This window comes from Gossypium hirsutum, chromosome A07 (assembly GCF_007990345.1).
Source record: "Gossypium hirsutum isolate 1008001.06 chromosome A07, Gossypium_hirsutum_v2.1, whole genome shotgun sequence".
NCBI classification, from domain to species: Eukaryota; Viridiplantae; Streptophyta; class Magnoliopsida; order Malvales; family Malvaceae; genus Gossypium; species Gossypium hirsutum.
The window spans coordinates 5405485-5433229 of NC_053430.1; the positions used below are offsets into that span (position 1 = coordinate 5405485).

Here is a 27745-nt window from a genome sequence, read left to right on the forward strand (position 1 = left end):
TATAAATTAAGTAGTAACATCTATAATAAAGAGGTATATTGTGTGGTGTTATAGCCACTTGATAACACAATTATTGGTACTCTAATATGATTGTGTTTTTAAAATAAATGCAGTTTTTAAAGAAAAATATAATGACATTTGAGTATGTAACTAACATATATATCACGTGTGTTCTGTCTCTTTATTCTAATTAAAGTCTAATAAAAGTAATACAATATGGTTAAAATATCTCATTCAAACCAATATTAAATAAAATAAATATACCTCTATATGAATTTCACCTTCAATAATGAATATTTGAATTTATTTTGACTTTATTAGGATATTAATTTATCCGTCTAAAGAAAACCAAGTTTGAGGTATCACTTTGTGCAAATCTTTGAAAATTTCTACTTACGACAATTATAACAGTAGGGAGTTTTGTAAATATTTTGACCAAGCAATAAAGTTATAATTTTTTTTGTTGTAATAATCTCTTATATTACTTGTATAAAAAAATAATTATGAATGTAGTTACTCCAATAATTTATAAATGTTCTTTTGTCAAGAATGACATTTTTGCTGCTTCGGCACGGTCCACCTCATCATATCTGCATACCATTTAGTGATCCTATTATTGTTGGATACTGCGTTCTCGAAGCCAACAATCCGCCTAGCTTAGATATTGCAAAATATTCTTGCTTTTATCTTCAATCCTAATTTGCATTTCAATCCAAAAAAATCCCTACTATAAAGCTACTTTGCCCCACTCGTGCTAAAAGTAGATGAATTGTCCCTCTTGTGAAAATCTAAATCAAGATTATGAATTATGATACCCCATTGCTTCAAGTTAAAGTCATGTTATAGAACTGACATTCAAAAATTCCACACAACACTGCTAAAATGAATTGTCATAAGTACCATAAAAAGGTCCCGTTCTACTTACAGAATCAAGACAAATAATGTTGAATGTAGGTAATAAATCAACCCAGGAAACATAGAAAGCAAAATTTTAACAAAGTATGTGAAGTACATAATGATGGATCCCCTCATGATGCAAATTACAATTATGTAGAAAGAGGAGAAACTTTTAACACCAAAACAAAGAATAATGTGAGGTCTGACTTCATTTGCACGCCTAATCTAACTATCAAATAGGAGCAAACCACTCCAACAGGATAGAGAAAGATAACAAACAGCCGAGGAGCTGTAAGCTTTGAATAGTCACCTAAAAGTCAAAATACAAGGCTAAAATTGTGATGACAAGAGTTAGAAACAGCTTGAAGTTACCACAGTGCAATGCCATTGCAGAAGAGCTTTGTGATTCCCTGCAAATACAACCAGCCATTAGTATTAGGAAGGGATGGAGAGAAATTTTAACAAGGTTTTATTATCAGATATATATACATACTTCTGCAAGCTCTGCAGAGCACCGCAATAAATAACATTATCAGGAGGGACCATCTCTGTCTTGCCATTTTCCTCTGGATTGATAATTCTCATGTAGGTCTCTTGGCCTAGGTACCATCTATCCAAGTTCTCCACTCTAAGGTTCCATACTCCAACATTATCAAGAGATACAAGGACAGCCGTCCATCCACCTGGGTAGACCTACATAAAACCAATTAATAGAAATATTAATTGATTAAGCACTTGCCATTGCACACAGCAGTGAAAAAGGAAGTGGTGTTAGAAAAAAACAAACCTCTGTTGTGGAGCGAGAAATCGCATCCCATTTATTATAATTGTTTCTGCTGTTCTCACTCCACACACCAAAATCCATTCTGCATAAAACACCCAAGAGTTGCTTAAAATACTGTAGAACATAAATGCAGATTGGCACTTGGCACATCATGTATAAGTTTCTTACCCGACCACAAAGAATGCATAGCCATCCATGTGAAAGCTCTGCATCTTGGTGTCATTATTCTGCAATATAATTTCTATGAATCCTTTGTATGTAGCATTAATGACAGATCGGTCCATGTGGGGAGTTCTATCATGTGGCTTATTGGGGAAATCCAGCTTATAAGCACCCTTTACTTTGTGCAGGTCAGCTAACCTGATTGGTGTATCAGGGTTGACGAAAGAGATACCATTAAGTGTAGCACGAAACTTCCCATCAATCCTAACCGGAGGCAAGCTCTGTATCACATATGTGTCAGTCACATTAATTGAACCATAGTGAAAAGACCCTTGGGGGTTTGGGCGAGCTCCACTTGCAGTAGTATTTTGCCTAATCATGACAAAATAGAGAGTTCAATATGTGAATCTTTGCAGACAAATTTGTTCTAAAAATAAGCCAACTTTAGAAAGAGGGGCCGTTGGAAGTTTATAAAGGAAGGAAAGTATCAATGTAGACACATGCTAAGGAACTGTGAGCATAAACCTGATGGCCCTGGGCTGGTTCATTGCTGACCATTGATTGTAAATATCACTTGGCGCAACAGGCAGAGGCCCACTGGCTGGTCCTTTTGAGTTGGAATAATGCAAGATGGCCACACCGGTTACTCTTTCCCACACTGTTTCATTCACAAACCTAGCACTTGCCACAATGTAATAATCTTTAGTTGCATTCTGATCCATGGTAACCAGAAAGGAATACGATTGTCCCACATGAATATCAAAGCTGGTGAAATTCTGTTGTGTTGTATAGAATCCCTCGGTTTCCACTAAGAGAAGATTATGGCCCTCAATTCTAAAGTTCAAACTAGTAGATGTCCCAACATTATTCACTCGAAAGCGATAAGTTTTGCCTGCAAAACACAATGCCATTGCAGATTAAGACTTCATACAGTAAAAACTAATAACCCCTTTCAGCTGATGTTACATGAAGCGTTATCAATAACTGAATGAAACACGTGAAACCTATTACTTTCAAGGGTGTGGGGTATATTTTAGATAAAGCTTAAAGGATGCCAACGCAAAAGGTAAAACCATTCAGTTTAAATCAGGCTCAGAAAAATTACTGTAACTGATGATACCATATACTCAGATGATAAGAAAAACAAAGCAAACTTGTTTGAAAAGAATACCTGGATCAACATTAATGGTTTCATATTCAATACCATTAGGTACAAGAGTTGAGTTATACCGGTAGGGTCCTTTCCCATTAATGAGAACTCCATCTGGCATCCCAAGTTCTTCACCAGACTCAAGAATTGTTCTCAATGCCTAAAAGAAGAGTGTGTCAATTATTAGACTTAAACTGCAAAAAAAAAAAAGTAGAATGCGGATAAAATCAAAATCCCAACCCTTCATCAGTTACTAACCGTGTGGTTTTTGGTATACCAATCACCCACCAAGAGGACAATGTCAGCATCCGGATGAGCAAAAGGAATTGCTATAATATTCCGGTTATTAATAATAATGGGACCAAAGCCACCCGATGCTCTTTGAAAATTGAGGGAGGGGAAGTAGAAAAAGCTCCCAATTTGATCCTTGACTTGAAATCGGTAAGTAAAATTCTTCTTGGGATGAATTGGACAGTTGGTGCCAAGAACACCATCCTGCCATGAATTTCTCCGCATTTGAATTCCTGGCCTGTAAAATTTCAAGTTTCAGAACCTGACGTTGAACAAATAATAGTAGTAATAATATCCCAAGGGAAACACTCAAATCCTACCAAGTCATCAAAAGATTTTCGTCCAACTGATTGTGAACATTAATATTCACATTGTAATTAGTTGTGACATTAACAACAGGACCAGGAAAAGCCCCATTCACTGCTATAACCTGCCAACAGATGAATTAAACATGAATAAGGCAATTTGAACTTTTATAAGTATCCAGATTTTCAAACACGGGGACAAGTCGTGAAGTCCTATGCGACATGCGTATATGCTAACTACTAATATAGTTGAAGCACAACCATTGCCAAGTACTCAACTTAGGTTCAAAAGTTAATCAAAGAACACAAATCTAATATACTAGTGGAAAATCACAAATAGTTCACTAACAATCCAGTTTGTAGATGCAGTTACTTAAAGAGATACCCTCTGATGTACTTCAACAATCTAAGCCAGAACCACCCCACAAAGTGAAAGTACTGAAAGAAACAGAGAGTAGTGAGAAAACAAACCCGTTGAGGAACACCAAGAGGGGAGAGGGTGATGTAAGAGAGTTTCAAATCAAGGAAGACGGAAGGGTCGGCAGCAAAACAGAGAGTGGAAAACAGAGCAATGTGAATCAAAAGAAGCAGAGCCATATTACCAAAAAAAAAAGATATCTTCTTCTTCGCAGCGAAGAATGGGATTTGAAATAAAATGAAAAGAAAATAATCAAGAAAGAATAGTTATGAAGTTTTACAACATCAAAGTAGGAGAAAAAGCTGAAAAAAGACACAAGTAGTAGAGAGAGAAAGAGGAAGAGCGGGGCTTTTGTTGTTTATTTAATTTATGGATGAATCGAAAACATTATTTTCCAAATATTTTATTGTCTGGTACACTCTGAAATGCCGATATTGTTTCAACCTGTATAGCTTTAACTTGCTGCAGCCGGTGGAATGAGACAAACAGCCCTGTAATGAAGGCAGGGATAAATGGGAGAAACTGCATAAGTTTCGGTCTTCTTTTCTCACATTAATATTATTTAAATGTGAAATCAGGATTTCCTTCCCTTTTTCTCCAAACTTCTAACCTTCAGTTGAGATTATGCTGAGAAAAGCGTCCGCTTCACATGCACCGCAACCCAACGACTCACACCATTTTCACATTCTTCATCTTTCCAACGTTAATACTAATATTTTAATTTTAATTAGTATTTAAATTTTAAAATTTTAAAAATACAAAAGAAATTAAGAAAAGAAATTGACTTTTTCTAAAATTATTGAGAGGCCCACCCCGATTACTTAATTGAAGGCCAATCCATGAGTGAGAACTGAGAAGCAGAAGGAATTCTTTTTGTTTCCATTTACTTTTGGTATTAAGTAATTAATTAATATTAATATAAGGCAGACAATACCCACCATGACTTGTTTGAATTTGGGTTTAAGTATCAATCAATCAATGTCATTTGGTGGATTGGGAAATCAATTAAACCCGCCTGATATTAAGGGGGTGGAAGTCAGGGTTTTTGGAATGTTTGAGCCCCTCCTCCATCCATCAATTCAACGCGCTTCATCCCAGCAAATGTATGGCAATATTTTTAAAAAGTATATTTCTCATAAGTATTTTAAAAAAAGTTTAGTTTAAAATTTAAGTGTTTAATATTATTGTCAAAAAATATTTTTAAAAAATAAAATATCTATTTTAAACATGTTATTATCAAGTAACAAATATATATTTAAATAATATTTAAATTAGTTAATATTATTATATTTTAATAAGAATATAAAAAAATTATTATAACTTATTATTAATATTTTAATATATAAAATAAAAATTTTAAATATTTTTAAGTAATAAATATTAATTATTTATAAAATTTAATTAGAATATATAAATTATATTTTAAATATTTAAATATAACTATTAAATATTTGTAATTAGTATTTTTAAAAAAAATTTATTTTAAATTAATGATTTTAATACATTTATAATTAAGCACAAAAAAGGAAAGTATTATATTATTATAAGGGTAAAAAAATAAATAAGCATTAAAAATATTTTTAGGAGAGAAAATATTAAAAATTTTAACTTCTAAAAAGTTAAAAAGATTTCAGCAAAAAATAAGTTATTCTATATAATTTTTCTTCTAAAAATATTTTTGAAGCTAAAAGTATTTTGAAAATCACTGAACAACAGCCCGTAATGTATATCTTTTCCTTCCACTTAATTAATTGAAGATTTGAGCGTCCATATACTTGATTGCTTTAACAATTGACGTTTCCATATCACAGATCAGCTTTGCCCAAAATTAGCAGATTCTCATAATAATAATAATAATAATGTTGGAAAATGGACTTAGTGGGGACTCAACCAGCATTTGACTACTGCCATTACTATCCCATCATCCAATCGTGGTAGCTTCGACACGACAGTTGCTTTTTATTTATTTACAATTCAGATATCTTCCGAAGAGTAAGAGATTGGTTGAAAAAGACGGAAGCAAATCAAGGGCTGTCCCATTTTTCGATGTTATTTGGTTGGGGTGAATTGAAATTGAATACAATCAAACAAGTTGGGGGCAATAGCAGCTAAGCCAGGCCACAAACCAACTTCCACATGCCATTAAGCCAGACCCTTTTTTTAATAATAACAATGCTGAAGATATGGTAGGCAACTCGGAAACCACTTCTGATTGGGATGCCCGAATCCTAATCCTAGTTGTAGGAATTGTTATAAAATTCAATCCCAATTCCCACCAACTCATACCTATTCAGTACTAAGTTAATTATTTTGGTCATTACCAGGAATTTTAAGTAATGATGTTTATTACAATCTATTCCAAGATTATTCAAACTTCGGTTAAAATTAAATTAATTCATTAAATTGATTTAATTCGATAGAAGATTAGTTAAATTTTTTTAAAATTTCGGTTAACAATAATTTCGGTTCGAAATTAAGTAATTAACTGAATTAACCTAACTTAATAAATAATATTATATATTATATGTATTAGACTATTACTAATTCCGTTAATTAGGTCAAATGAACATTTTCAATTTATTTATTTTATATGTTTTATACTTATTTTAACAAAAAAAATATATAAATTTTGGTTAATTCAGTTAACCGACCGAATTAACCGAAATATTTCGATTCAGTTTACGATTAAAAGATTAAAAAGTTCAGTTAATACTAATTTGGTCAGCTAACCATTTGAACACCCCTACCCCGCGATGAAATATCTTAAGTAAAACTCAATCAAACATGATTTATTATGTTAGATTTAAAAAACAAAAAAAAACAAAAACAAAAGCTAAATGGATCGTCAGTGATTTCACCAGAATTTTTTGTTTCTGATGATGGGTTAAAAGAAGTAAAATGAAGATTATGTGCAACATGTACAACAAGATTATGTCCTTGCATCTTTATGGTTATCCACAGTTAGCGCATATATCTTGCCTCAATTAGTTGGTGATGAAACATCATTAGCAATTCGGAGCACGTTATTGAGGTTGTTCTTCGCTCACCCCACAAAAGCAAGCGTTTTGCACCTGTCTTGTCAGTTAAGGGCCATGAGAAAAGAAAATTAAACAAATATGTGATACACTAGCAGTGTGTGGAAGCCCTGTATTTAAAACAGAACACATTGCCACCTTTTTTAATTGACTGCCTCAAGAGTACAACTCATTTTTTGCTGTAGTTACTTTCAGTTTCAGTAGGGTTCCTTACTCTTTGGACAGTGTAATCTTTGTTTCGATGGATTTAGAAACAACGCAAAGAAAGCTTGTTAGAATGTCGATTGGTGTTGATGCAACTCGATTTCAACTATTCAAGCATGAAGTTCATGCAACAACGAACTTTTCTTAAGAGACCAATGGTTCAAATGTGCAACATTCGACTGAATTATAAGCGTTTTATAGTCGTTAATGTAGTCGATATAGTAGTTCAAGAATCCAATGCTAATTATGTGGAAAGAATGTGCATCTCCTTGATTTTTGTTATCATCAATTCCATCGTGGTTTCCTTTGAGTCACAACTTCTTCTTATAAGCTTTCACCACATAACCCCATATTAGTCCAATCCTATTATGCATACTTGTATGGAAACAAATCCAAATGACTTTGTGAACCCTTCTCACACATGCCCTGGCAACTACCCCACATTTAAGTTCTATATTATCTGAATCTCAAATAAAACCCATTAACCCAAATGACATTTTCCAGTCCTCAATCACCCCCAATCAACCGCAGGTCAATTTTTTGGCTACTCCTCCCAAAATGGACCATCCCATGGAGTGTGGTTCCCATGGAAAAAATTGAATTTCTCTCTCACAAGTATGCCTACATGTACTTAACATGACAATTAGTACAACAAATAAACTAAAAAAAAAACAAATAATAGCAACTGTTAATTTAAAAAGAAAATAAATTTTGCATTTGAATCTTAACTCGATTAAAACACATTATCTTTAAAGAAACTATGAGTAGTTCTACTAAATTTTAAAATTTCAAATTGTTTCATCGAAATAATAAACATTTTAGCAATACATGCAACTTGTGGATAAAAGAAATCAAAATTTAATCTTTGAGAATATAAAAAGAAATGGTTGGTCTGTAATTTGTACCCAGCTCCAAGGAAAAATCAGAAATGAATGGTAAAGCGAGAAACCCTCTAAATTGCATGTTTTAAGAGTTTTGGGGTTACTATAATTGTCTTGTGAATTGGAACCCTTACAGGCTCTAAAAAATCAAATCAAATTCATAAACTTAAAGAACATTGAAAAGAAATGACAGGAATAGGAATCGGAAACGTTGAAGTTGGTGCACTAATTACCATAATTCTCATATTTGCTTCAACTGTTTCATCGCAAAGTTCACCAGAGATACCCGAAGATAAATCACAAGTGAGTGCGTGGTTTGACGCCAACGTCATGCCTGCATCTGAGAGAACTGGCAGCATAGACGCTGTCCTTGCGCAGGCCGAAACTGAACCTACAGTGGTAAAAGTGGTGCAAGGTGGCGGTGGAGATTTTGAAACCATAACCGAAGCCATTGAGAGCGTTCCCGAAGGGAACGACAAACGCGTGATTATATCGATTGGACCTGGTTCTTATAAAGAGAAAATCAAAATTGAACGAACTAAACCATTCATTACATTCCATGGGGATCCCAACGGGATGCCAACTTTGACATTCGATGGTACCGCACATGATTATGGAACAGTAGACAGTGCCTCCCTTATTGTGGAGTCTGATTTCTTCATGGCTGTTAATCTCATTATAGAAGTAAGCAACTAAGTATTGGACAATATATATATTCTTCTAACCAATTTTTTACTGAATATTTATTGTATTTCTTGGCATATACATAGAATTCTGCTCCGAGACCAGACGGGAAAACGGTCGGAGCACAAGCTGTTGCCCTGAGAATCTCTGGCGATGAGGCGGCTTTCTATAACTGCAAGATCATTGGTTTCCAAGATACATTATGTGATGACAGAGGAAACCATTTCTTTATGAACTGCTATATTCATGGCACTGTTGATTTCATTTTCGGAAGTGGAAAGTCTTTGTATCTGGTAAATCATTATTTTTAAAATAAACTAATTGGAGAAGCTGACTGACAATGGTAATTATCATAATTAATCATGCGTTACTTCAATAAACATGATGCAATGGAAAATGCACCCGCTATCATAAGTTAAATACGTTAAGCTTAACAACACGTGCGATTTTTTTCCCAGTACTATAACACCATTCCATAATTTGATCATGCAGAACACAGAATTATACGTAGACGGGGATACGGGACTAACAGTAATCACAGCACAAGCAAGGGAAAGTCGAGAGGAGAACACTGGTTATTCTTTTGTGCATTGCACCATTACTGGAACAGCGCAAGGTGCATATCTGGGTAGAGCTTGGAAGACCAGTCCAAAAGTTGTTTATGCCTATACTGATATGAGCGAAGTCATCAATCCCGAGGGATGGTCTCATAATTTACAACCTGAGCGCGCCCAGTAAGTTTCATTTACATATCTTTTTTCCCCCCATGACTAAGCTTCACCATCAATCTTAACCCTCCAAAAGCAAGCTGCTTCTTTCTTTTTATTACACTGATTAGAGAAGTTGACAATGGTGCTTTTTCTGGGGGTTCATTTGCAGAACTGTTTTCTACGGAGAATACAAGAACACAGGGCCAGGAGCTGATCAAGCTGGGCGAGTGCCATTCGCTGTACAGCTAACTGAGAACGTTGCCCAAGAATTCTTAAATCTTGGCTTCATTGAGGGTAGCAGATGGTTGCTTCCGCCACCAAATATCTAAATCAACTATTAATCTAGAAAAAATGATAAATTTATCATTTATTAAGAATATATATATACTAACCAGTTAAATCTTACTTCCATTAGCATAAGAATTGTTGCTAATCTAGTAAGACATAGGTTCAAGTGTGCAGAAGCGCATTATTCTCCTATTTAAAGCTCGGGGAGGGATTATAAATAATTCTAGGTATTGTATAAAAAAGAATATAGAAGTTATGGATAGTTACTGATATTGTATGAAAAAGAATATATATACTATGTTTTGGTAGAAGTATTGTTTTTTATATAATATTTTAGTGTATAAGTTAATAATTAACTAATTCAATCGGTAATATTTAGTTATATTAAGAGAATAAAGACTAGAGAGGAACACATAGTGTTAATCAAGCAGCATGTAATTTTCTCATGCAAAGTGTTCTGTTTATTTATTTACTTTTTTTCTTTTAATTTTTATTACTTGAAATAAATAAGCTATTGTTTGTTACTAAAATTAGATTTTTGGAATTGGTGGTCAATCGGAACAAACTCAGAAACTCTATGCATGCGTGTTGAAATGGTTGAACTTTATGCTATTAAGATGGCTTTAGAGCTCTTTCATGATTCCCAGTGGAATAGCTTCCCAATGGAATAGCAAATTTGACCTTATGGTGGAATTTGATGCATTTGCAGATGTTGAATGGTGTTGTGGCAATTCTTCTACACCATGGGGCATTGAGTCTCTAGTGGTTGATATAGATACTTTGGTGAAAACTGTGGTGAAGTTAAATTTATACATATATATATTTAGAGAGTCCAATAATTTAGTTGCTCCTCGTCAAAGTAAGGGATCATAGAAAACACATGTATTAAAGAGAGAAAAGAATTGTATGAAATTATGATTCCATCTCATCTCTATCCATTTTCAATAAGAAAATGACAAATCAAATTTTTTCTCTTGATTTTTAGTTTTTTTCTTCCTAATTTTTAGTTTTTTACTCCTGAACAAATTCAAATCCAACTAAAATGCTAAAATTAGGAGAAAAAAATCTAATTTATTATTCTCCTATTCGAAAGGGATAGGGATGACGTGAAATTACAATTTTATACAATTTCTTCTCCGGGTGACTAGTGACTAGAATCGTTTTTATTCTATATGGGACCTTATGATAATGCTGATGTAATAATAAATCATAGAAGTGTAAATGTAATGAAACTTTTAAGAGTATAATTGTCAAATAACATAACAGTGGGGTACCTTGAAGACTTCCCATGAAATGGTTGAATTCATCTTGTAGTCGCCACTCTTAACACTTCATTTTGGAACTTTGCAATTTCTTTAAACTATAACAACCAAAATACTTGTCTCAACCTAATAACAATGTCTTACTATTACAAGGTTCCTAAACGCATGGGTACAAATTAGAAAACTAATTAACAACCCTTTAACTTTGCTCAAAACCTTCCAAACATCATGAGAGCTTCCCAAATGTAAGGAAAGGTGTCTAAATTGTCTCCTAAACATAAGTTTTCATGTTTTGAAACTTCATACAAAACTTCCAAATTGAATTTCTTTTTAAGAAAAAAAAATCAAACTTGCACTTTAAAACGATAGTTAAGGAATTTCTTAAGTTGGTTAGAAATAGACCTGATCATGGGTCGGATTACCCATCCAAATTCAAAGGTTCACATGAAAAATAGAAGAGTTTGAATAAAAATATAAATATAAAAAATGGGTTTGGACAAAAAATAAGGCTCATTTTCTAAACGGGTTAAGCCTCAGATAAGAATTTTTGGTTCGGCCCGAATTTGACTAATTTTTTACTTTTAATGTTTTGCTACCATTTTACTATTATATTGCTATAATTTTGTTGTATAACTCTTATTTTATTGTTAATTTTGCTACTATTTTAGAGGCATTTGCTTGCTAAATTGTAACTATCTTAGTGTTATGTAAGTATAAATACTTTTTTAAATATATTTTCAATTTGTTGAAAAATATTTATTTTAATATTTTTAGTGTATTTGATGTATTATATTTTTAAATTTTTTTATATACAAATTTAATACAGGCGAGCCAGTCGGACTTAAGTTTAGCATTTTTTATCCAGGTCAAATTTGGACAAAATTTTAAGTCCATTTTTTTTATCCGGACCTAGACAATAGGCCTAAAATTTTGCATCGAGGTCCGAATAATAAAATTTAATTAGAAACAAACTCTTGAATAAAGGAATTAAATTTGATCTTCAATGAAAAGTTACATCTTGATGCTTATTTCGTTGGCTTCTTTGGCTGATGGAGTTGGTATCATTTTTATTTATTCCATAGCTTCTCGAGGAACTCCTCTTTACTCTAAAAGTCTCATGGAATATAGGCTTTGAGGTCTTTAATTCTAGCTTGGAGCAAGCTCCTTAAATGTCAAACCTATGCAGACCAAGGAAACCAATTTTTTTCCCCTTACCAAATAAAATTGAGCATAACCTATCCCTTAGACCCATTAGCTTCAAATCTTTGTTTTGAGTTTAACGCTCTATTTGTTTTTATTGAAAATGATTTCTGAAAAATGATTTTAGGAAAATAATTTATTTTTCTAAAAAAGTTAATATTTTTTGGTATTTTGATGAATTTGTGTAAAATAGTTTCTAGTGTTCGGCAGATTTCTTAAAAATATTTCATAAAAGCTATTTTCAATAAAACAATCATGCAGTTGAGATTTATGATAAGTAGTGAATTGATTACAAAGTGATGTTAATTTGAAATTATAGTAAATAATGAATTTTCATGTTGTAAACTTTGTGAAATTTATAATTGAAACAAGATAAGTGATATGCATAATTTTTTTATGTGGAATAAAATATTATAATGAATTATTTGATTAAAGTGCTTATATGGTGAAAATAAATTACATGGCAATAGTGACTAAATTAAAAATGTACAAAAGTTTCAGTGTGAAACAATTTAATATGTGAATAAGAATACTATGATAACAGTTTAATGAACGTGTTATGAGATGATGAAATATGCATAAAGTATTGTAAAAGTGAAATTATGGAAAAATATGTATTTTTTATGATGATAATGACTAAATTGTTAAACATGAGAAAATATGTGGATGAAATAATAGAAGTGAAACACATAGAAATTTGATATGTGAAATAAGATTTTGAAATAAATTATGTGATTAAGGTGTAACAATAAAGAAAATTGATTTAATATGATTAATTTAGTAAATATTGAACTTTTATGAAAAAAAAGACTAAATTGAAAAGTTATGAAAGTTTTTAAGAAAATATTTGATAATTGAAGAATGTAGTAGAGAATGTAACATCCCGGCGCTTTGACATGATGTTCGAGTCGAGTACGGCGGTGTTACAATGAACAGAATCTTATCAGTTTAAAAAATATTTTACAAAAAAAAATTTGGTAAGACATTTTACAGAAATAAAGATAGTAATTTTACATGAAATCAACATAAGAAAAAGCCGAAAACATTTTTCGTAAAAGCTTTTTCGTGGAAACAAAGTAAATCCAATTTTAATATTTTTTAATTAAAAAAAAAGTTAAAAGTGAAATCCACAAGTGTTCTTCAACAATAGTAAAACCACTTGCTTCCAAATTTTGCTTTAACTTCTTCAACAATTTTCTAGGAATCAGTTATGAGTCAACTATAGACACCACTTTGATGTTGGAGTTTCTTAATTATAAGTTTTTAGATTTCTTTTTTATTTTTAGAGTTTATTTCTTTCTTAATTTTTTATTTTTAATTATTTTAAATTCTAAAAAAAAAGTTTAGAAAATTTATAAAAATTTCAAAAAAATCTATAATAACTTATAAAAAGTATAAAAACGCTAATGGAGAATTTATAAATAAAAATAAAAATTCTAAAACAATTATTGATAAACTTATAAAAATTTAAAAGATTTTTAAAATCATTTATTTTGTAACACCCTATATCCTATTTGGTTTTCGAATCCAAAGGTGATGCCAAATTCCATCGAATTCAAAGTTAGGATTTAAACCCAAACTCAATATCCAAAATCCAATAGTATATCTCGAGACAACAAAACTGTCTTGAGACAAACCTCCCTTGGTTTAGTATTTTTGCTTTGATGATGATATGTCTCGTGACTTTGGGGTTCAAGTCTTGAAACTTAGTCTTTCCTATCTTGAGGCGCACTTCCGTTATTTTCCTAATTTAGCTTCAATGTTTGGATGACATTTCAAACTTGGCTACCTAGCGTTTATCGTAGACATGATAACTGGTACACCAAAGGTGCGTTCTTCTCAATCTTCTTGTACTAGGGAAAGGTCTTCTCAATGCTTTAACGCCCACACCAGAAATGGAACAAACTGTCTCAGGATGTTCTGAACCCAGCTCACATATCACTTTAATAGGCGAACAACCCAACCCTTGGAATATACTATAGCCTCAAGTGACGAAGAGCCGAAATCGATGTGCCAAACCTTTCCATTGATGTGAGCTCTTAGGGAAGAGTAGCCTATTATCTCTAGAGTAACTTTAATCTATTGAGCGACGACCCTTCCACTCGGCACAATCAAATCACTAAAGCTGACTTTCGTCCTTACTAGATAGGTGGGTCTTACAATTAAACTTCTTTCTAACTTTGCACTCGAGGGCAATCTTCATCTGACTCGAGAAAACCTTTACACACCTCCATTACCTTTTGGGAGGCTTACGCCCCGTAGAAACTATCCTTTTAACCCATAGGTGTGTTAACAAAGGTTAGTCAATTTAGCCATAGTTTTTGGTCTTATTTTTCACGCATAATATTAATTGTGATACAAAAATATTAAGTTATACACTATTATGTGAATATGATTTAGAAAGTGAGTAAGGCTAAAAGTTTTAAGATGATGGTTTAATAAAGTAATAACTAATGATTCCTCTTGTTTCGTGTTCAATGTCCCTTTATCATAAAAGAAAGGGAATAGCTTGGGTGTATCCCAATGAATTTAGTGTAACATTTCGTAGTGATGCTTTTCATGACACGAGGCGTCAAGCATTAGGTACTTACGTATAAATATTTTATATTAATGGTGCATCATATTTTATTATTACTAACATCTTTTTTGTCATTTGGAGTGGGTCATTTATTCATTCCAAAATCAAATATATATATATATGGCGCATGTATGTATATGTATATTTGTCTGGTCGGAGGAGATTGTGGCACGTGACAGAAGTGGTCCCATTGCATTGAGATGAGGTAGGAGATCTTCATTTTGGATTTGGGGATTCCAAACACTTCTTACCCTAATTAATTACAATTAATCTCTAAAGTCTAAACTTAATTAATAAATTATAAAGCATAGCCGTTGGTCCCCTTCATTTTGGTGTATTGGTTATAGGAAGGGATGGAAATGGTCTCCTGTCCCTATCCTTGGATTTGGAGGCAATCTTGTAAACCAAATTTATTCACATTTAATCCCATTTTCTGCTCACTTAATCTTTAAAACACAATTAAATTAAGCTTATTTTTTAGAAATGAGCAAAAATAGTCTATATTTTCGTGAGAGAATTTGGAAGAAATAATTAATCCGTAAACCGTATAAAAGTTCTACATATTTATTAATATCTTAATTCAATGGATATGGGTATTGTTGTCAAAGTAAGAAGAGATAGATTTGACTGCGTTGAAACGTATTATCATCCTCATATTCATAGATTAGAGAGATTATGGATAATTTTAAGTATTATATAAAAAAATAAGACATGAATTTTAAAAAGTATTTAAGTTTATATAATTCAAATATTACTTAAGTTGGCATCCTAATTATCAATGGCTCCTAGAACTTAAGAGTAAATTAGAAAACATATAAAAAAAAGTCATTAAATTTGGAGGTGATTTAAAAAAAAAAAGAAAATTTAAATGTGATTTCGAAATTCATATTTCAGATGGGAGTTATAGTTATGTGATTGACTATTGTTGCCCTAAGCATCACCCTCATTTGCAGGAGCTAATTAAAAAAAAGAAAGGGTAATGGTGAATAATAAAATGGAAAGTAATAGTATTACGTTAATGAGGGGCAGTGCAGGCGTGCTATATATGTTAGTTACATATAAGAACTGAGCTTAGAAAACAAATAATAGTATGGTGTAAGTAATAACAATGGAGGCAACAGTTCAATTATGAGAAGGAGGGCGTGTTCTAGGTCTGGAATAATCAGAGAAAAACCCACAACGGTCATCCAACTCCTTGGCCGAAGCTGAAACACCTACTGCTGTCTTTGACCTTTCTTCTCTTCCCTTCCTCTCACGGAAAACTATGCTTTTAAGTGATGTTTCTGTTGGTTGCTCCTTGTTCGGCCGTTTAACACTTCCCACTACCTGCAATTATGTATAACAAATCCCAAATAAGAAACACAAATCAATTAAGGGTATTAGTAGTGAGAGAAGAAAGGTTTTACCTTGGTAGAAAAAAGATGTTTCTTATTGGATACATCATTGTCGTCCATGACTACTCCAAGATGTCGTGCATTGCATGCATGCATGGCCAGGCACACAAAGATGAAGAAGAATAGACAAGACATGATTGGATTCGGAATTAAATCTAGTTGGTAAGTAAAATGTTTCTTGTGGTGGTATTTTGAATAAATATAAATGGCAGACTATTGCATGAAAGGCAGATGATTGCTGTGGGTGACACTGACTGTCTAAGAGCATGAGAAGAAACTAAATGCCGCCCCCAGAAACTTAGACCCTTAATCCTACCAAAGGAGAGAGCTCCAGCAGCACCATCAAACTTTAATTGCAAGTATATATATATATTTTCATTGGCGTGCGTGTAACTCGTGTTAATTGCTTAGTGATTTGTGAAGCAAAATTGTAGACGAGATGGATGTAGTCAAAAAAGGCACATTCACGAATGACAAGAGTAGAACAGTAATGGAGGAATACAAAATGCAACATTTTCCCATATGGAGTGCAATTCCAATTCAATTGTCGCCTGCTTTTATGACCACCCCTCCTACATTCACCACAACAATTACCGACAATCACTATTTTATTTATTACAATAACTACGCTGATTTTTTTCGTACTGTTAACAATCCCCGGATCTTGGGTCGACAAAACTACCTTTTTTACTGCCAACTTGTCCACTTCAACCCTGTAGCCCTGCCTAATCTAGTCTACTCTCAAACATAGGAAATAAACTTGTAGGTGTGTTAAAAGTACTACTAATCGAATTTCTGTAAATGCAAGATCAAAAGTCTGCTTTATTTTTATTAAATTTGTGGGTGTAGTTACAATACTACTTAAAACCCAAAGTAAAAGTTAGAGTTTCGGATCCACTGCCACCATTCTCATACAAACATCTAACAAAACAATGTACGCCTTTCTCTCTCTTTCTCTCTCCTTTTGCTGCTTCAGCTGTGGTGGGATCGAGATTCAAGACCAATGTGAATGGCATTACCAACGCCAACCCTCGTACTCATTGCTAATGACCAACTTCTATTTTTCAAATTAAAACAATAACAACAACAAAAACCAATACAACTGTTAACTTCTCATACTTTCTTTTCTATCCATAACACCATCTGATTCACTAACCTTGCCTTCATATTCACGCAACCAACCATCATCATATATTTATACAAGAGGACCGGCCATTTTCTGATCCCAACAACCTCAAAAAGGTTGCCATTGCCATTGGCATCAGCATCACATATGCTAAAAGACCAGGATATTTGTTAATGAACTAGAATGGATGAAGCATGTGTCCAAGGAGAAAGCACATCATCACATTTGGAGAAGAAGATTATTCACTGTGTCAGTAACAGAATTTGTTCTCTGCAAGTCCTGCAATTTCCAATGTCAAATTACATCATTTCTTATAATTATAATAAACAATAAATTCAATTAGCTAAGCTGTTCCTTCCCTCGAATAATTTTCCTTTTCCTTTTATCTTTTAACAAATGAAAAACCACACTCGACTGAACCAAGTAAAATCTGCAAGCTAAAAATCTTAATTGTCATATTGAATCCTAACCATACCTGAATAATCATCTCATCCGGGATATGTGGCAAAACCTCTCGTACAGTCTCAGTCATGGCAAGTATGTTTGCTATGTTGCCATTTCCTGTACTTGGGGTAGTCCTCATACGTAAACTGCCAGCATTTCCAGGGTATCTTCCGCCGACATTTGGTGGAACTGATGAAACAGATGCAGCGGCCTGAGACAGATTCATGGACCAGGGGCTCCGAGCAGTATGTTCAACAGCAGTATCTCCGACAGATGCAAGATGCCTCATCATCATATGAACTCTCCCAAGTCCAACAGATCTAACACCGGTAGAAGGACCTGCTCCATCAACACTCTGGGTTGGCCAAGAATGCAGCCATCCTGAATCCAGTTCTGCACTCCTACAAAAACCAAATAATATATATCAATAAGCATCCTGAAGAACAACAAAGAGAACAATAATTTCCAACTCACTTCCAAAATCAATTTTGGGTTTGCAACAAACATTATATCTTAGGCATCTGAAAGTTGCCATCTCCCTTCTGACTCCTGCATCAACAGAAGAAATAATGCAGGCAATGCAATTTACTTCTTTCTAAAACCAGAGGAACCTTTCTCTTTAAGGACATGGATATGGAGTGATAACAGCAGCAGATGTAGGGCAGCAGTTTGCTGCTAATGGAGTTGAAGTCCATCAAAATCCCACCTACCATTCCCCAAACCTAAATTAATTCCTTCCTTGAGAAAGAAAGGAGGCAGACCACCAGTTTAATCCTACCTAACAATAAATGAAATACTTATTACCCAAAAAATAAAAGAATTCCTTTGTAATCAGGATCAAGAGTAAAAGTTTCCCATCTCAATTTGAACTTCTAAATGATTGTTCAAACAGAAGGTACAACACATGGTTATTTCAAAACAAGCTGGGGCAAACCACCTTTGACCCTCACTAACAGAAAATCCATAAACTATGCAAGGCACAACAAAAGAATTCCAGTGATACTCAGGGCACTAAATGAATCATACTTTAATACTAACTTCTAGATTAAATGATTGTTCAAAATGAAAATACAACACACTGTTATTTCAAGGCAAGCTAGGGAGACTAATTTAAAGGAACCAAACCTCCAAGGGCTGCCCTCCACTGGGTTCTGCATTTGATTTGGGAATACTCCGGTAGCTAAAGTGTGACCAGGCATATTTTGCCGATCAAGTCCAGAATTTATTTGACGGGAATTCACCTCATTTTCAGTTCTGCCCAGGAAAAGTGGCTTTCTACACGTTGGACATGAGTAAGCTTCATTTAAGCCTTGGTCCAACCTGGCATGGTATATTAATATCCAGCATTAGGTTCAGCTGCACACATAGCAAATACACAAACCGAATTTGATAGTAGCATATAATCATACCAAGATCTCAAGCAAGAAAGATGAAAAAGGTGATTACAATGAAGCTTTTTAGCCTTGGCCATAGATTCCTGAGCTTTGCAAAGTTAGTTAGACATTAAGAAATCAATGGAAACTAGAAAGGAAACAATTAAAAAAACAAAAGCATACCCGACATATGGCACATTCATCATCATATGCCTGTATCTCTGCAGATGTTGCATCAGGAAGTGCCGCATGAAGAGCACCTAATGCCATTCTCAATTTGATAAATCCCTTTATTCGTTTCACAATTGCAGTTAGCAATGCCTGCTCAAAAAAGTTGAATTGGTGAACAGAAGGAACATGTATTGGGATGTCAAATTATCAATATTGGGCTGTAAAATGCTCCAAATACAATGGAATATTTACGCGTATATTCAAGAAAAGAACTGCATCTGCTAGATGGAATGCCATGCCATGAAGCCACCAAATAAGCACATAATGGCCAACTGCCATTATCAGTGTTGCCAAGTCAAGGAAGAAACCTAGATTGCGAATAAGAATGCCCTTCCATTCCCAAAACGAACCTGTAGGTACAATCGTCAAAAGAAAATAAGAGGAAGAAAGTGCAGGGAACAAACAGAAGGCTAACAACAAGGAACCTCACCCTTTTCAGCCAGATAATAAATAAGAAAATAGCAATCATTCTAAAAGGGGGAAAATGTCACATAGTAAAGGAATGCAAAGAACTTAAGATGAAACCTGCAAGCCTAGAAAAATTTTAACTAGAAGCACGAACGAATTTGCAAATAACCAGAAGGCATAAAATGTTGCAATCTGAAAGACTTGAACATAATAGCTCCAAGTCGTATAGATACTGAAGAATAGATCAAATTCTCAAATACAAGAACAGGTGCCTCAGCTTTCTCCATTTATTCATATGTCCTTACCTAGTATATATGAAAAACTAGAGTAACAAGGATTATGTTAATGAGAATGGAGATGATAATATAATGAGAACAATACAATGAAATCCCTTTGATTTATTGCTCACTTGCTTAGCAATCTCAGGAAACAAAACTCTTCAAGTCAATGACATTGTAAAGTAGAGAACCTTCAAGTATGAGAACATCCAGCCAACCTATCAACAAACAAAGTACTTACATCCATACCAAAAAAAAAAAGAGCAAAAATACCTGCAACTGATAAATCAAATAGTTTTGATCTTTGGCAATCTACAGTGTTGCCCACTGCATGGAATGATATTTCAAGCAGCTGAAACCCATGAACCAAAATTGCCTGTATAGAATACCATATATAACAAAGCCACCTAATCAAACCAGGATCCAATATTTTCACTGAATAATAGTATTATACAACTTTATCAAAAAAAAGTGTTACATAACTTCAAGAATGATTGCATTTATCATAAAAACTGCACATGTATATATCAAGCATACCTGCAAGGTCTCAAAAGTAATACTGAGAGGCTCAAAAAACAACAGCAGAAACATAGACGGATTCAGTGTTTTGAATAGCACAAAGCTCAGCCCTATCCTGAGTGCACCCACAAAAAAACAAGTATATTTCACATATTTATGAACTTGTGCGAAGCCAAACTGCCTTCTTCCAAATTATAAAAAGTAGAAACTCCACTACCCGCAACTCAGGAACAAGTTTTTGTACTACACTGTTTGCCTGAAGCTTAGAATCACCAAAATTAACGTCATGGAATTGCACTCTAAAGGCACTATTGAGTTTAGACAGATAGAAACAAAGAAGTACAATTCTGAAGCTACTATTTACTTTAAGGCACTTTAGTGTTAGGACCTATCCGATAAATAAGGTTATTTGTGTAAGATAACTTCAAAATACTGTACAGGCTTCAATAATATTTTCAAACTCATCTTTCTATTCTTCTTTTGGTGTTCAGAGTGGCAGTAAGTCCCAGCCACCAAAATAGAGGCATCAACAACAGAATTCATATTCCTATTAAAAAATAACTAACATCATTATAGCCTTTGAGTTCTAATGCTGCCATGCATTCTAAAAGTATGATAATGCTATTCATTCTATGGTAATTTTAAAAAAACGAAAAGAAAAAGAAGGGATGTTGTTTATGGATGTATTTCCTAATTCACAAAAGTACAAGACATAGAGCAATACCAGAAGAAACTGAAAGATAGGACAAAGAGAAACACTGAAAAGACACGGAAGTATGCCCACGGTGTAACAGAAGGAGATGCATTCAAATGCTCAAGTCTATCCCTGCCCAAAGCTTGAAACATCTGTAGTGTGTGCTCAAGAAAATGTTAGGATACATAAGAAGCAATTCAAATTCAATCTCTTCCATCCTCAGCTAAAAACAAGATTTCCATCACAAATAGTATACCTTTAGACAACATTTAACAGTCAACCAGATTAACCAAAGACCTGCTTGGATTATTGTTGGTGGAATAACTAATGGTAAAAAGGTCCCCTGTGCAATATCCACCAATATACATATCAGAATTAGCGAAAAGAAAGAAGAGGAAAGAAAAAACCTTAAAAGCATGTCAAGAGAACTTAAGATGAAAATGGTCCCAAATATTTACCAATTTCAATCCTGACTTAGTTTCACCTTAAGAAAGTATCAGCAATTCAATCACAAACAACTTATGCCAACCCACACAACATATTTAGTTCAATTAATCAATTCAGCTGGCAATACAGCAGTACCTATTGTCATACACTACAGATACAGTGCTAGAAAAAAAAATCTTGGGGATGGTATGCTGATTTCCTGTAATATATCCATGAGGACCATGAGGTTTCTACAAGCAAACAGACTGATAATTTAATCAAAGAAGTGTAAATTGATCTTCTTCTTCCTCAAGGGGCTTTCCTCTCTTTCCTTTCTCTTTATTCTACTGACTAGGTTGCCATTCTCTGAAAACCACGTATATCCTCATTTTGTCCATATGCATCTTCCATCCAATCCTTTAGTCAAAGAAATATTCCTTATGCATTATAACAAAAATAAAGAGTTCTCTTACACCCTCACACAAACAATGAAGTTTACAATCCACCCATCCTTTGGTGTATCCATCATATTGCAAAACCATCAGCATTCAGCATATCTAAGGTTGACCACAAAGTGGCCCTTGAGATGAGCCATGACCAAGGGAAAGATACTATTCTTATTTGGTGAGAAAATAAATGGTGATCAAAGTTAGTCATCACGAATTGTACAAACCTAACTTCAGCAATTTAATATACTTCCTCAAGAAACCAAATATAATTGAACAAGGGGACCTTATCCTGAATACTGTCTCAGGAATCCGAATGGTGAGCCAGACCAAAAATAATTCACAACAGCTGGTAGTTCAATGTTCACCAGGTGGTCTCCAGCCATCAAGAAGCCCAATATGATGACATTCTGATACAAGTGACCAATACTCATCAACTCAAAAAGCATCTATTCCTCATTAAAGTACTAATAGTTGTGTTAAAACCCTAGAAAAACTTAAGCATTTGCCTGTCCAATAAAATGTAACTATTCACAATCAAATCTTCAATTAAACCTTTGACCAAGAGCACCAAGAACTTCCTCAATTTAAATATGCCCTAAGCACCGTCATCTCTGTCAGTTTTCTGCATCATCAAATTTACTCTCCATAACCATACTCTCTTAAGAAGAAAGAAGGAAATAGCGTGTTCATATGCCTTAAGGAGATACAGACTGTTGACACCATTTTTTTTGACGGAAAACGGGGTCAACTTGGGTTTTGAAAAATGAAAACGAAAGTGGGAGTCGCCACCAATCTTTTTTGATGAGGTGTGATCGGGTCACCTCGAAGAGTGGCTGTTTTTAATAAACGATTTAATTTTTATTAAAATAACGATTTTGGTCTACGAAATTCAGAAAAAAGGGTTCGGGAGTCGGTTACGCACGAGGAATGATTAGCACCCTCGACACGCCCAAAATTGGTACCTTAGTTGATTATTTAATGTATTTATGTCGAAAATTAAAAAACTCGAAAAGAATTTAAAAATACGATCCTTCTTTATATTTGCATTATTTTTTAAAAAAAAAATTACTTGGATAAATCAAAATGAAAAATTCCTTCTTATCTCGAATTAACAAGATGTCACATCCAGTAAGTTAGGACACGACACCTCGTATTTTTGAGAGTAAGCTTGCCTTTTATTATTTTTTTTAAACCTCATTTATTTCAAATTTCAAAGGATATTCGATTATTTAGGAACAACGCGAGAAAAATTGAAGCTCAGTAAGTTAGGGCACGATTTTTTCGAATTTTCTAAATACGAAATATTGCCTTTATTATTGAAAGTTTAAAAGGGTATTTGGCCATTTGGTCGAACGAGGAATCGAAACCCAGCACGTTAGGGCACGTTTTCTCGAATTTTCTAAATACGAAATATTGCCTTTATTATTGAAAGTTTAAAAGGGTATTTGGCCATTTGGTCGAACGAGGAATCGAAACCCAGCACGTTAGGGCACGTTTTCTCGAACTTTCCTAACGCGAAATATTGCTTTTATGAAAGAATTGTTTTTGTTGGGTAATTAATATAAATTCGTGGTAAAGTGGAATAGCGAAAAATGAGCAAACAAATATGAATTTCGATATCAATGAACATAACAGAATAAAAATAAATGCATAGTAAGAATGATGAGATCAGAAATAGAGGAGTAAGACAAACAAGCAATGTAAGAGAATAATAAAAGATTAATAATAATTATAATAGTAAAAATAATAATAGTAATAATAGCTAAGTGGGAAATAGTAACAGTACATTAATAAGATGAATAATATAATAATAGTGATAGCACTAAAGAAAAGAAAAAAATATATATATTAATAATAGTAATAAATATAATAGTAATAAATAGAAAATAATAGTACATTAATAATAATAGTATATGTTAATATCAATAATGATATGTATAAAAAAGGAAATAATAATATGGTAAAAAAAATATGTTAATAAAAATAAAAATAGAAATAAAATAATATTAATAATGATATTAATAATAGTAATAAAACAGAGAAAAGAAAAAATATATATAACGATGAAAAGTAATGATAATAATTATTATAATAGTAATGATATAAAATCAATGAGGTAATAAGCAAATGGGTATAAAAAGAAAATATAATCATAGTAATAATAGTTGTAGTAATAATAATAGTAAGAAAAATAGTTGTAATAATAATATAACAATAATAGTAATATAACAAGAGAATAATAATAATAATAATAATAATAGTAATGGAGATAATAATAATAATAATGATACTAATAATAATATAAATAAAAATATAAACAACAAAAAAAAGCAATAGCAATAATAATAATGGAATGAAGGTGATAATAATAATAGTAAATAATATGCAAGAAAATAAAATACAATTATAATACCATAATGTTAAATAATAAAAGAAAATATAAAAGAAAAGGACGAAAAGGGGCTAATTTGAACTCTAGACAGAAATTTGGGGCGAAAATAATAAAATAAAAAGAAATGGGACCGAAATGCTAATATACATAAGTGTCAAAGCCAAATTAAAAAGAAATGAAATAAATGAGGCATGATTGAATGTTTGCGCAAATGGGAAGGACCTAATGCACAATTCCCCCATTTTCAATTAAAAGGCACATATTAGGCCTGATAAATGGGTTAAAGTGCAGGCTTATTTTTTTTTTTAAAAAAACTTAAAACCCCCTTTTTTATTTTTTGTTTCCAGCCCTTTTTTTTAAAGAAAATAGAAAGCTTTTTGCTTTCTCTCCTTCCCCTTTTCTCCCCCATTTCTCTCTTTTTGGCTAGGGCTTCATACCCATCATCGCCACTGCCGTTAAGGCCACCATGGACGGTGGTTGAAGGCAAGTGAAAAGGAGGGTTTTTCACCTCCGTTTAAAGAATTTGAAAACCGAGCCTCCTCAAAACCCCCCTCAAAAAAATGATATATGAAAGAAAGACCCATTTTTCTCTCTTGAAATCGACTTCAGCGACGGAGAGGAGAATTTCGATGGCCGACCACGGGGCGTTCGGGTAAGGTTCTCCTCTTTTTGTTTTCTTTTTATTGATTTTTCTATTTAAAATAGATTTGTAATGAAAATAAAAAGATAAAAAATATAAATTGAACAAAAAGAAACCGAACAAGTAGAGACTAAAATCAACCTTTCTTGATTTTGTTTTCTTGATTTTTTACTGATGTGTGTAAAAAGCTTTTCTCCAAAAAAGGGACCCAGAAATTTCAATGACCAGGTTCTGGCTTTTAAAGCCAAGTTACAATACTTTTATTTTCTATTTTTTGTCTTTTTGCTCTTGTTTTTTCTGCTACTTGGCCTCTGTTGTTGCTGATGTTTCTTGTTGTTTGTGTTTGCAGGGTATAGCCGGTGTTGGTGGTGGAAGTGTCAGACGGTATGGGCGTCGTGGGGGCGAGGGCGCGCATGCAATGCTGGGGGGCAGACGAGACTGAGCGGCGCACATGGGCATAGGGCTGCTAGGGTTTCTGTCATTTTTTGATTTGGGCTAGGGTTTATTTTTGTTGGCCCGTTGGGTTTGTTTAGTTAGGGTAGGTTAGTTGGGTTTTGGGGGTGGGCCAAAATTGGCCTGTACACAGACTAAACATATCAGAAATCCAGGAAACCATCCATTACAGGTTAATATTGTTTAAATCAGTTAAAACATTTACCTTGTAGATAACATAGTTGATAATGCGTTCTATTAATTTCCGAATTTCTGAAGAGTATAACTGACCAAAGAATACAGTCTGCACATGGAAGAAGGAACCGCCAAAGAGTGAAACAAGGTTAAAGTAAGACGGCATAAATTTACTATCACAATAAATAATTACTCTTAGATATATGAACTCCAAAATGAACCTGCCTATTTCATCAAAGCTCAAAAAAAATTTACTTAGGAAATGGATATCAAAAGCCCACTAATTAGCAAGAACCTAGCTGAAGTTCATTTTCATAATTTCAGACATGGAGCACTTGTAAATCGAATCATGAGAACTTCAAACAATTATCAGAAAGTGACATATATGCTTCACATTTCCACAGGTTTTGTTTATAGCCAGGACTTGGAATCAAAGTATCAATCTGGTTTCAGAGTGTTCAGAGTTTCAAATGATTCTTCCAATGTAATAAATAATTTTGACAACGTCATTTACCTTGCAAAACTATCTCAGCATATAGCTGCTTCATATCAGAGTAATGTCTTAAGACAGATAACAGTTATCAGCTCTCATTATAAATTCAAAATTTCAAAATCATTAATACTTAAAGGCTCGTGGAAACAGACTAAACTAACCTTTAGAGTAAGGATGACTAGAATAAATACATTGAGCACAAAATTTGCCAGCAGAGCCATGATGGAGTAAGAACCCAAAAGAAGCTCAGGTACATGGTTGACATTTTCCGTATGAATAAAATTCTCAGTAATTAACCCATCAGTTTGAAGTAGTGAAAATTCTGTCCGAAGTTGAAGAGCTATAAAGCTTAAAGCTGTAGAGAACACTGAGATCACCAAGTAGTTCACACCCATTGGTGACAAACACAACTTTTCCACCAAAAACGAACTTGCTGATTTTCATTAGAACCAACTAAACATAACTAATCACTGGGCAATAATAGCAAACTTCGAAATTGGCACAATCAATGGTAATGAAGTCAATTACTGAGGCTACTTTGCAACCATACGAACCTGAAAAAACATGCCCAATATAACCAACAAAAGGGGAAAAAAGAACAAATAGTAGAATTTCTTGAATTTTTTAATGACGAATTTTCAGCTTCTAAAAGATCATATCCTTTTCTTATCTCATTAATTGGTTCCTTTTAAAGAAGACATATGTAGATGGAATATGAAACAGCCACCATATAAAGCATAACTATATTGAATGACCACCAAGAAAAAGCAAAATTATATTCAGGGAATGATTTATATTACAATCAAAGAAGAAGTTTATACCATTTAACATTCATAAAAAATCTCATCCTGATTGCCACAAATAAAAACTGAAAACCGAAAGAATATGGAGGACCAAATAAAATTAGGGCACTGAACGGAAATTGTAGCAAGAACATTTATTGAATTGGAGATATTAAATTTTTTTCCATAAAGATCAAGAATTGATAGATTCGAGAAGCTAAATGTAAGAATTTATAGATATTTTAAGTGAATAAAAGATATATAGGATGAAAAGAACACGAAACCTGATTCGATCTAAAGAAGATGAAGAAAATGCTATGACGAGTTTTCGCAATTCACCGACAATTTCTTTCCCTTTCTTTAAAGAAAAATCTGAGAATAAAACGAGCAGTTATTTTTTGCGGGAAACGCAAGAAAAAAAAGAAGAAGAAGAAAAACTCGTCATCCTATTATTAATAATTTTTATTTTTAATTTAAGAGAAGAAAATAGTAAAAATTATTTAAAAAATAAAATTCTTTACCTAAAACAATTAATAATAGTTTCTTAATATATTTATTTATTTGTATATGCCCTGAAAATGAAATAACTTTTAAGAAAAAACTGAGCAACATCGTGCTCA

At 33.2% G+C, this 27745-nt stretch overlaps 3 protein-coding genes and 1 long non-coding RNA gene across 7 annotated transcripts; 2 read left to right on the forward strand and 2 right to left on the reverse strand.

Moving 5' to 3' along the window:
* Nucleotides 1-977: 977 nt before the first annotated feature.
* Nucleotides 978-4644, reverse strand: LOC107913173 (monocopper oxidase-like protein SKS1). Its single transcript, XM_016841666.2, has 9 exons — nucleotides 4061-4644; nucleotides 3605-3714; nucleotides 3252-3522; nucleotides 3015-3153; nucleotides 2369-2735; nucleotides 1850-2215; nucleotides 1685-1763; nucleotides 1391-1590; nucleotides 978-1307 (listed from the first exon to the last, which is right to left on the reverse strand). The coding sequence occupies exons 1-9, from the start codon at nucleotides 4184-4186 to the stop codon at nucleotides 1208-1210; spliced, it is 1758 nt and encodes a 585-aa protein (XP_016697155.2). The 5' UTR covers nucleotides 4187-4644; the 3' UTR covers nucleotides 978-1207.
* A 3635-nt stretch (nucleotides 4645-8279) lies between these two features.
* LOC107911368 (pectinesterase PPME1) lies at nucleotides 8280-10717 on the forward strand. 2 transcript variants are annotated; one of them, XR_005930243.1, is made up of 5 exons: nucleotides 8280-8811; nucleotides 8898-9104; nucleotides 9304-9545; nucleotides 9691-10036; nucleotides 10519-10717. XR_005930243.1 is itself a non-coding variant. In XM_016839213.2 (4 exons), exons 1-4 carry the CDS (start codon nucleotides 8314-8316, stop codon nucleotides 9848-9850), a joined length of 1107 nt encoding a protein of 368 aa, XP_016694702.1. In that variant the 5' UTR covers nucleotides 8280-8313; the 3' UTR covers nucleotides 9851-10138. The 2 variants fall into 2 exon arrangements, 1 of the variants encoding a protein (XP_016694702.1); XM_016839213.2 differs by lacking the exon at nucleotides 10519-10717 and having other exon boundaries at nucleotides 9691-10138.
* A 6328-nt stretch (nucleotides 10718-17045) lies between these two features.
* On the reverse strand, nucleotides 17046-27577 carry LOC107911089 (E3 ubiquitin protein ligase RIN2). Of its 3 annotated transcripts, XR_005930244.1 has the most exons (14): nucleotides 27410-27577; nucleotides 26505-26897; nucleotides 25882-25959; nucleotides 21573-21659; nucleotides 21347-21468; nucleotides 20641-20737; nucleotides 20377-20479; nucleotides 19610-19767; nucleotides 19370-19507; nucleotides 19223-19290; nucleotides 18939-19133; nucleotides 17845-18214; nucleotides 17400-17648; nucleotides 17046-17300 (listed from the first exon to the last, which is right to left on the reverse strand). XR_005930244.1 is itself a non-coding variant. In XM_041117310.1 (13 exons), the coding sequence occupies exons 2-13, from the start codon at nucleotides 26736-26738 to the stop codon at nucleotides 17589-17591; spliced, it is 1710 nt and encodes a 569-aa protein (XP_040973244.1). In that variant the 5' UTR covers nucleotides 26739-26897; nucleotides 27410-27577; the 3' UTR covers nucleotides 17046-17588. The 3 variants fall into 3 exon arrangements, 2 of the variants coding, with proteins under 2 accessions (XP_040973244.1, XP_040973245.1); XM_041117310.1 differs by having other exon boundaries at nucleotides 17046-17648; XM_041117311.1 differs by lacking the exon at nucleotides 25882-25959 and having other exon boundaries at nucleotides 17046-17648.
* LOC121232018 (uncharacterized) lies at nucleotides 24660-25925 on the forward strand. Its single transcript, XR_005930245.1, has 2 exons — nucleotides 24660-25235; nucleotides 25573-25925. It is a non-coding gene; the product is annotated as an uncharacterized lncRNA (long non-coding RNA).
* Nucleotides 27578-27745: the final 168 nt, after the last annotated feature.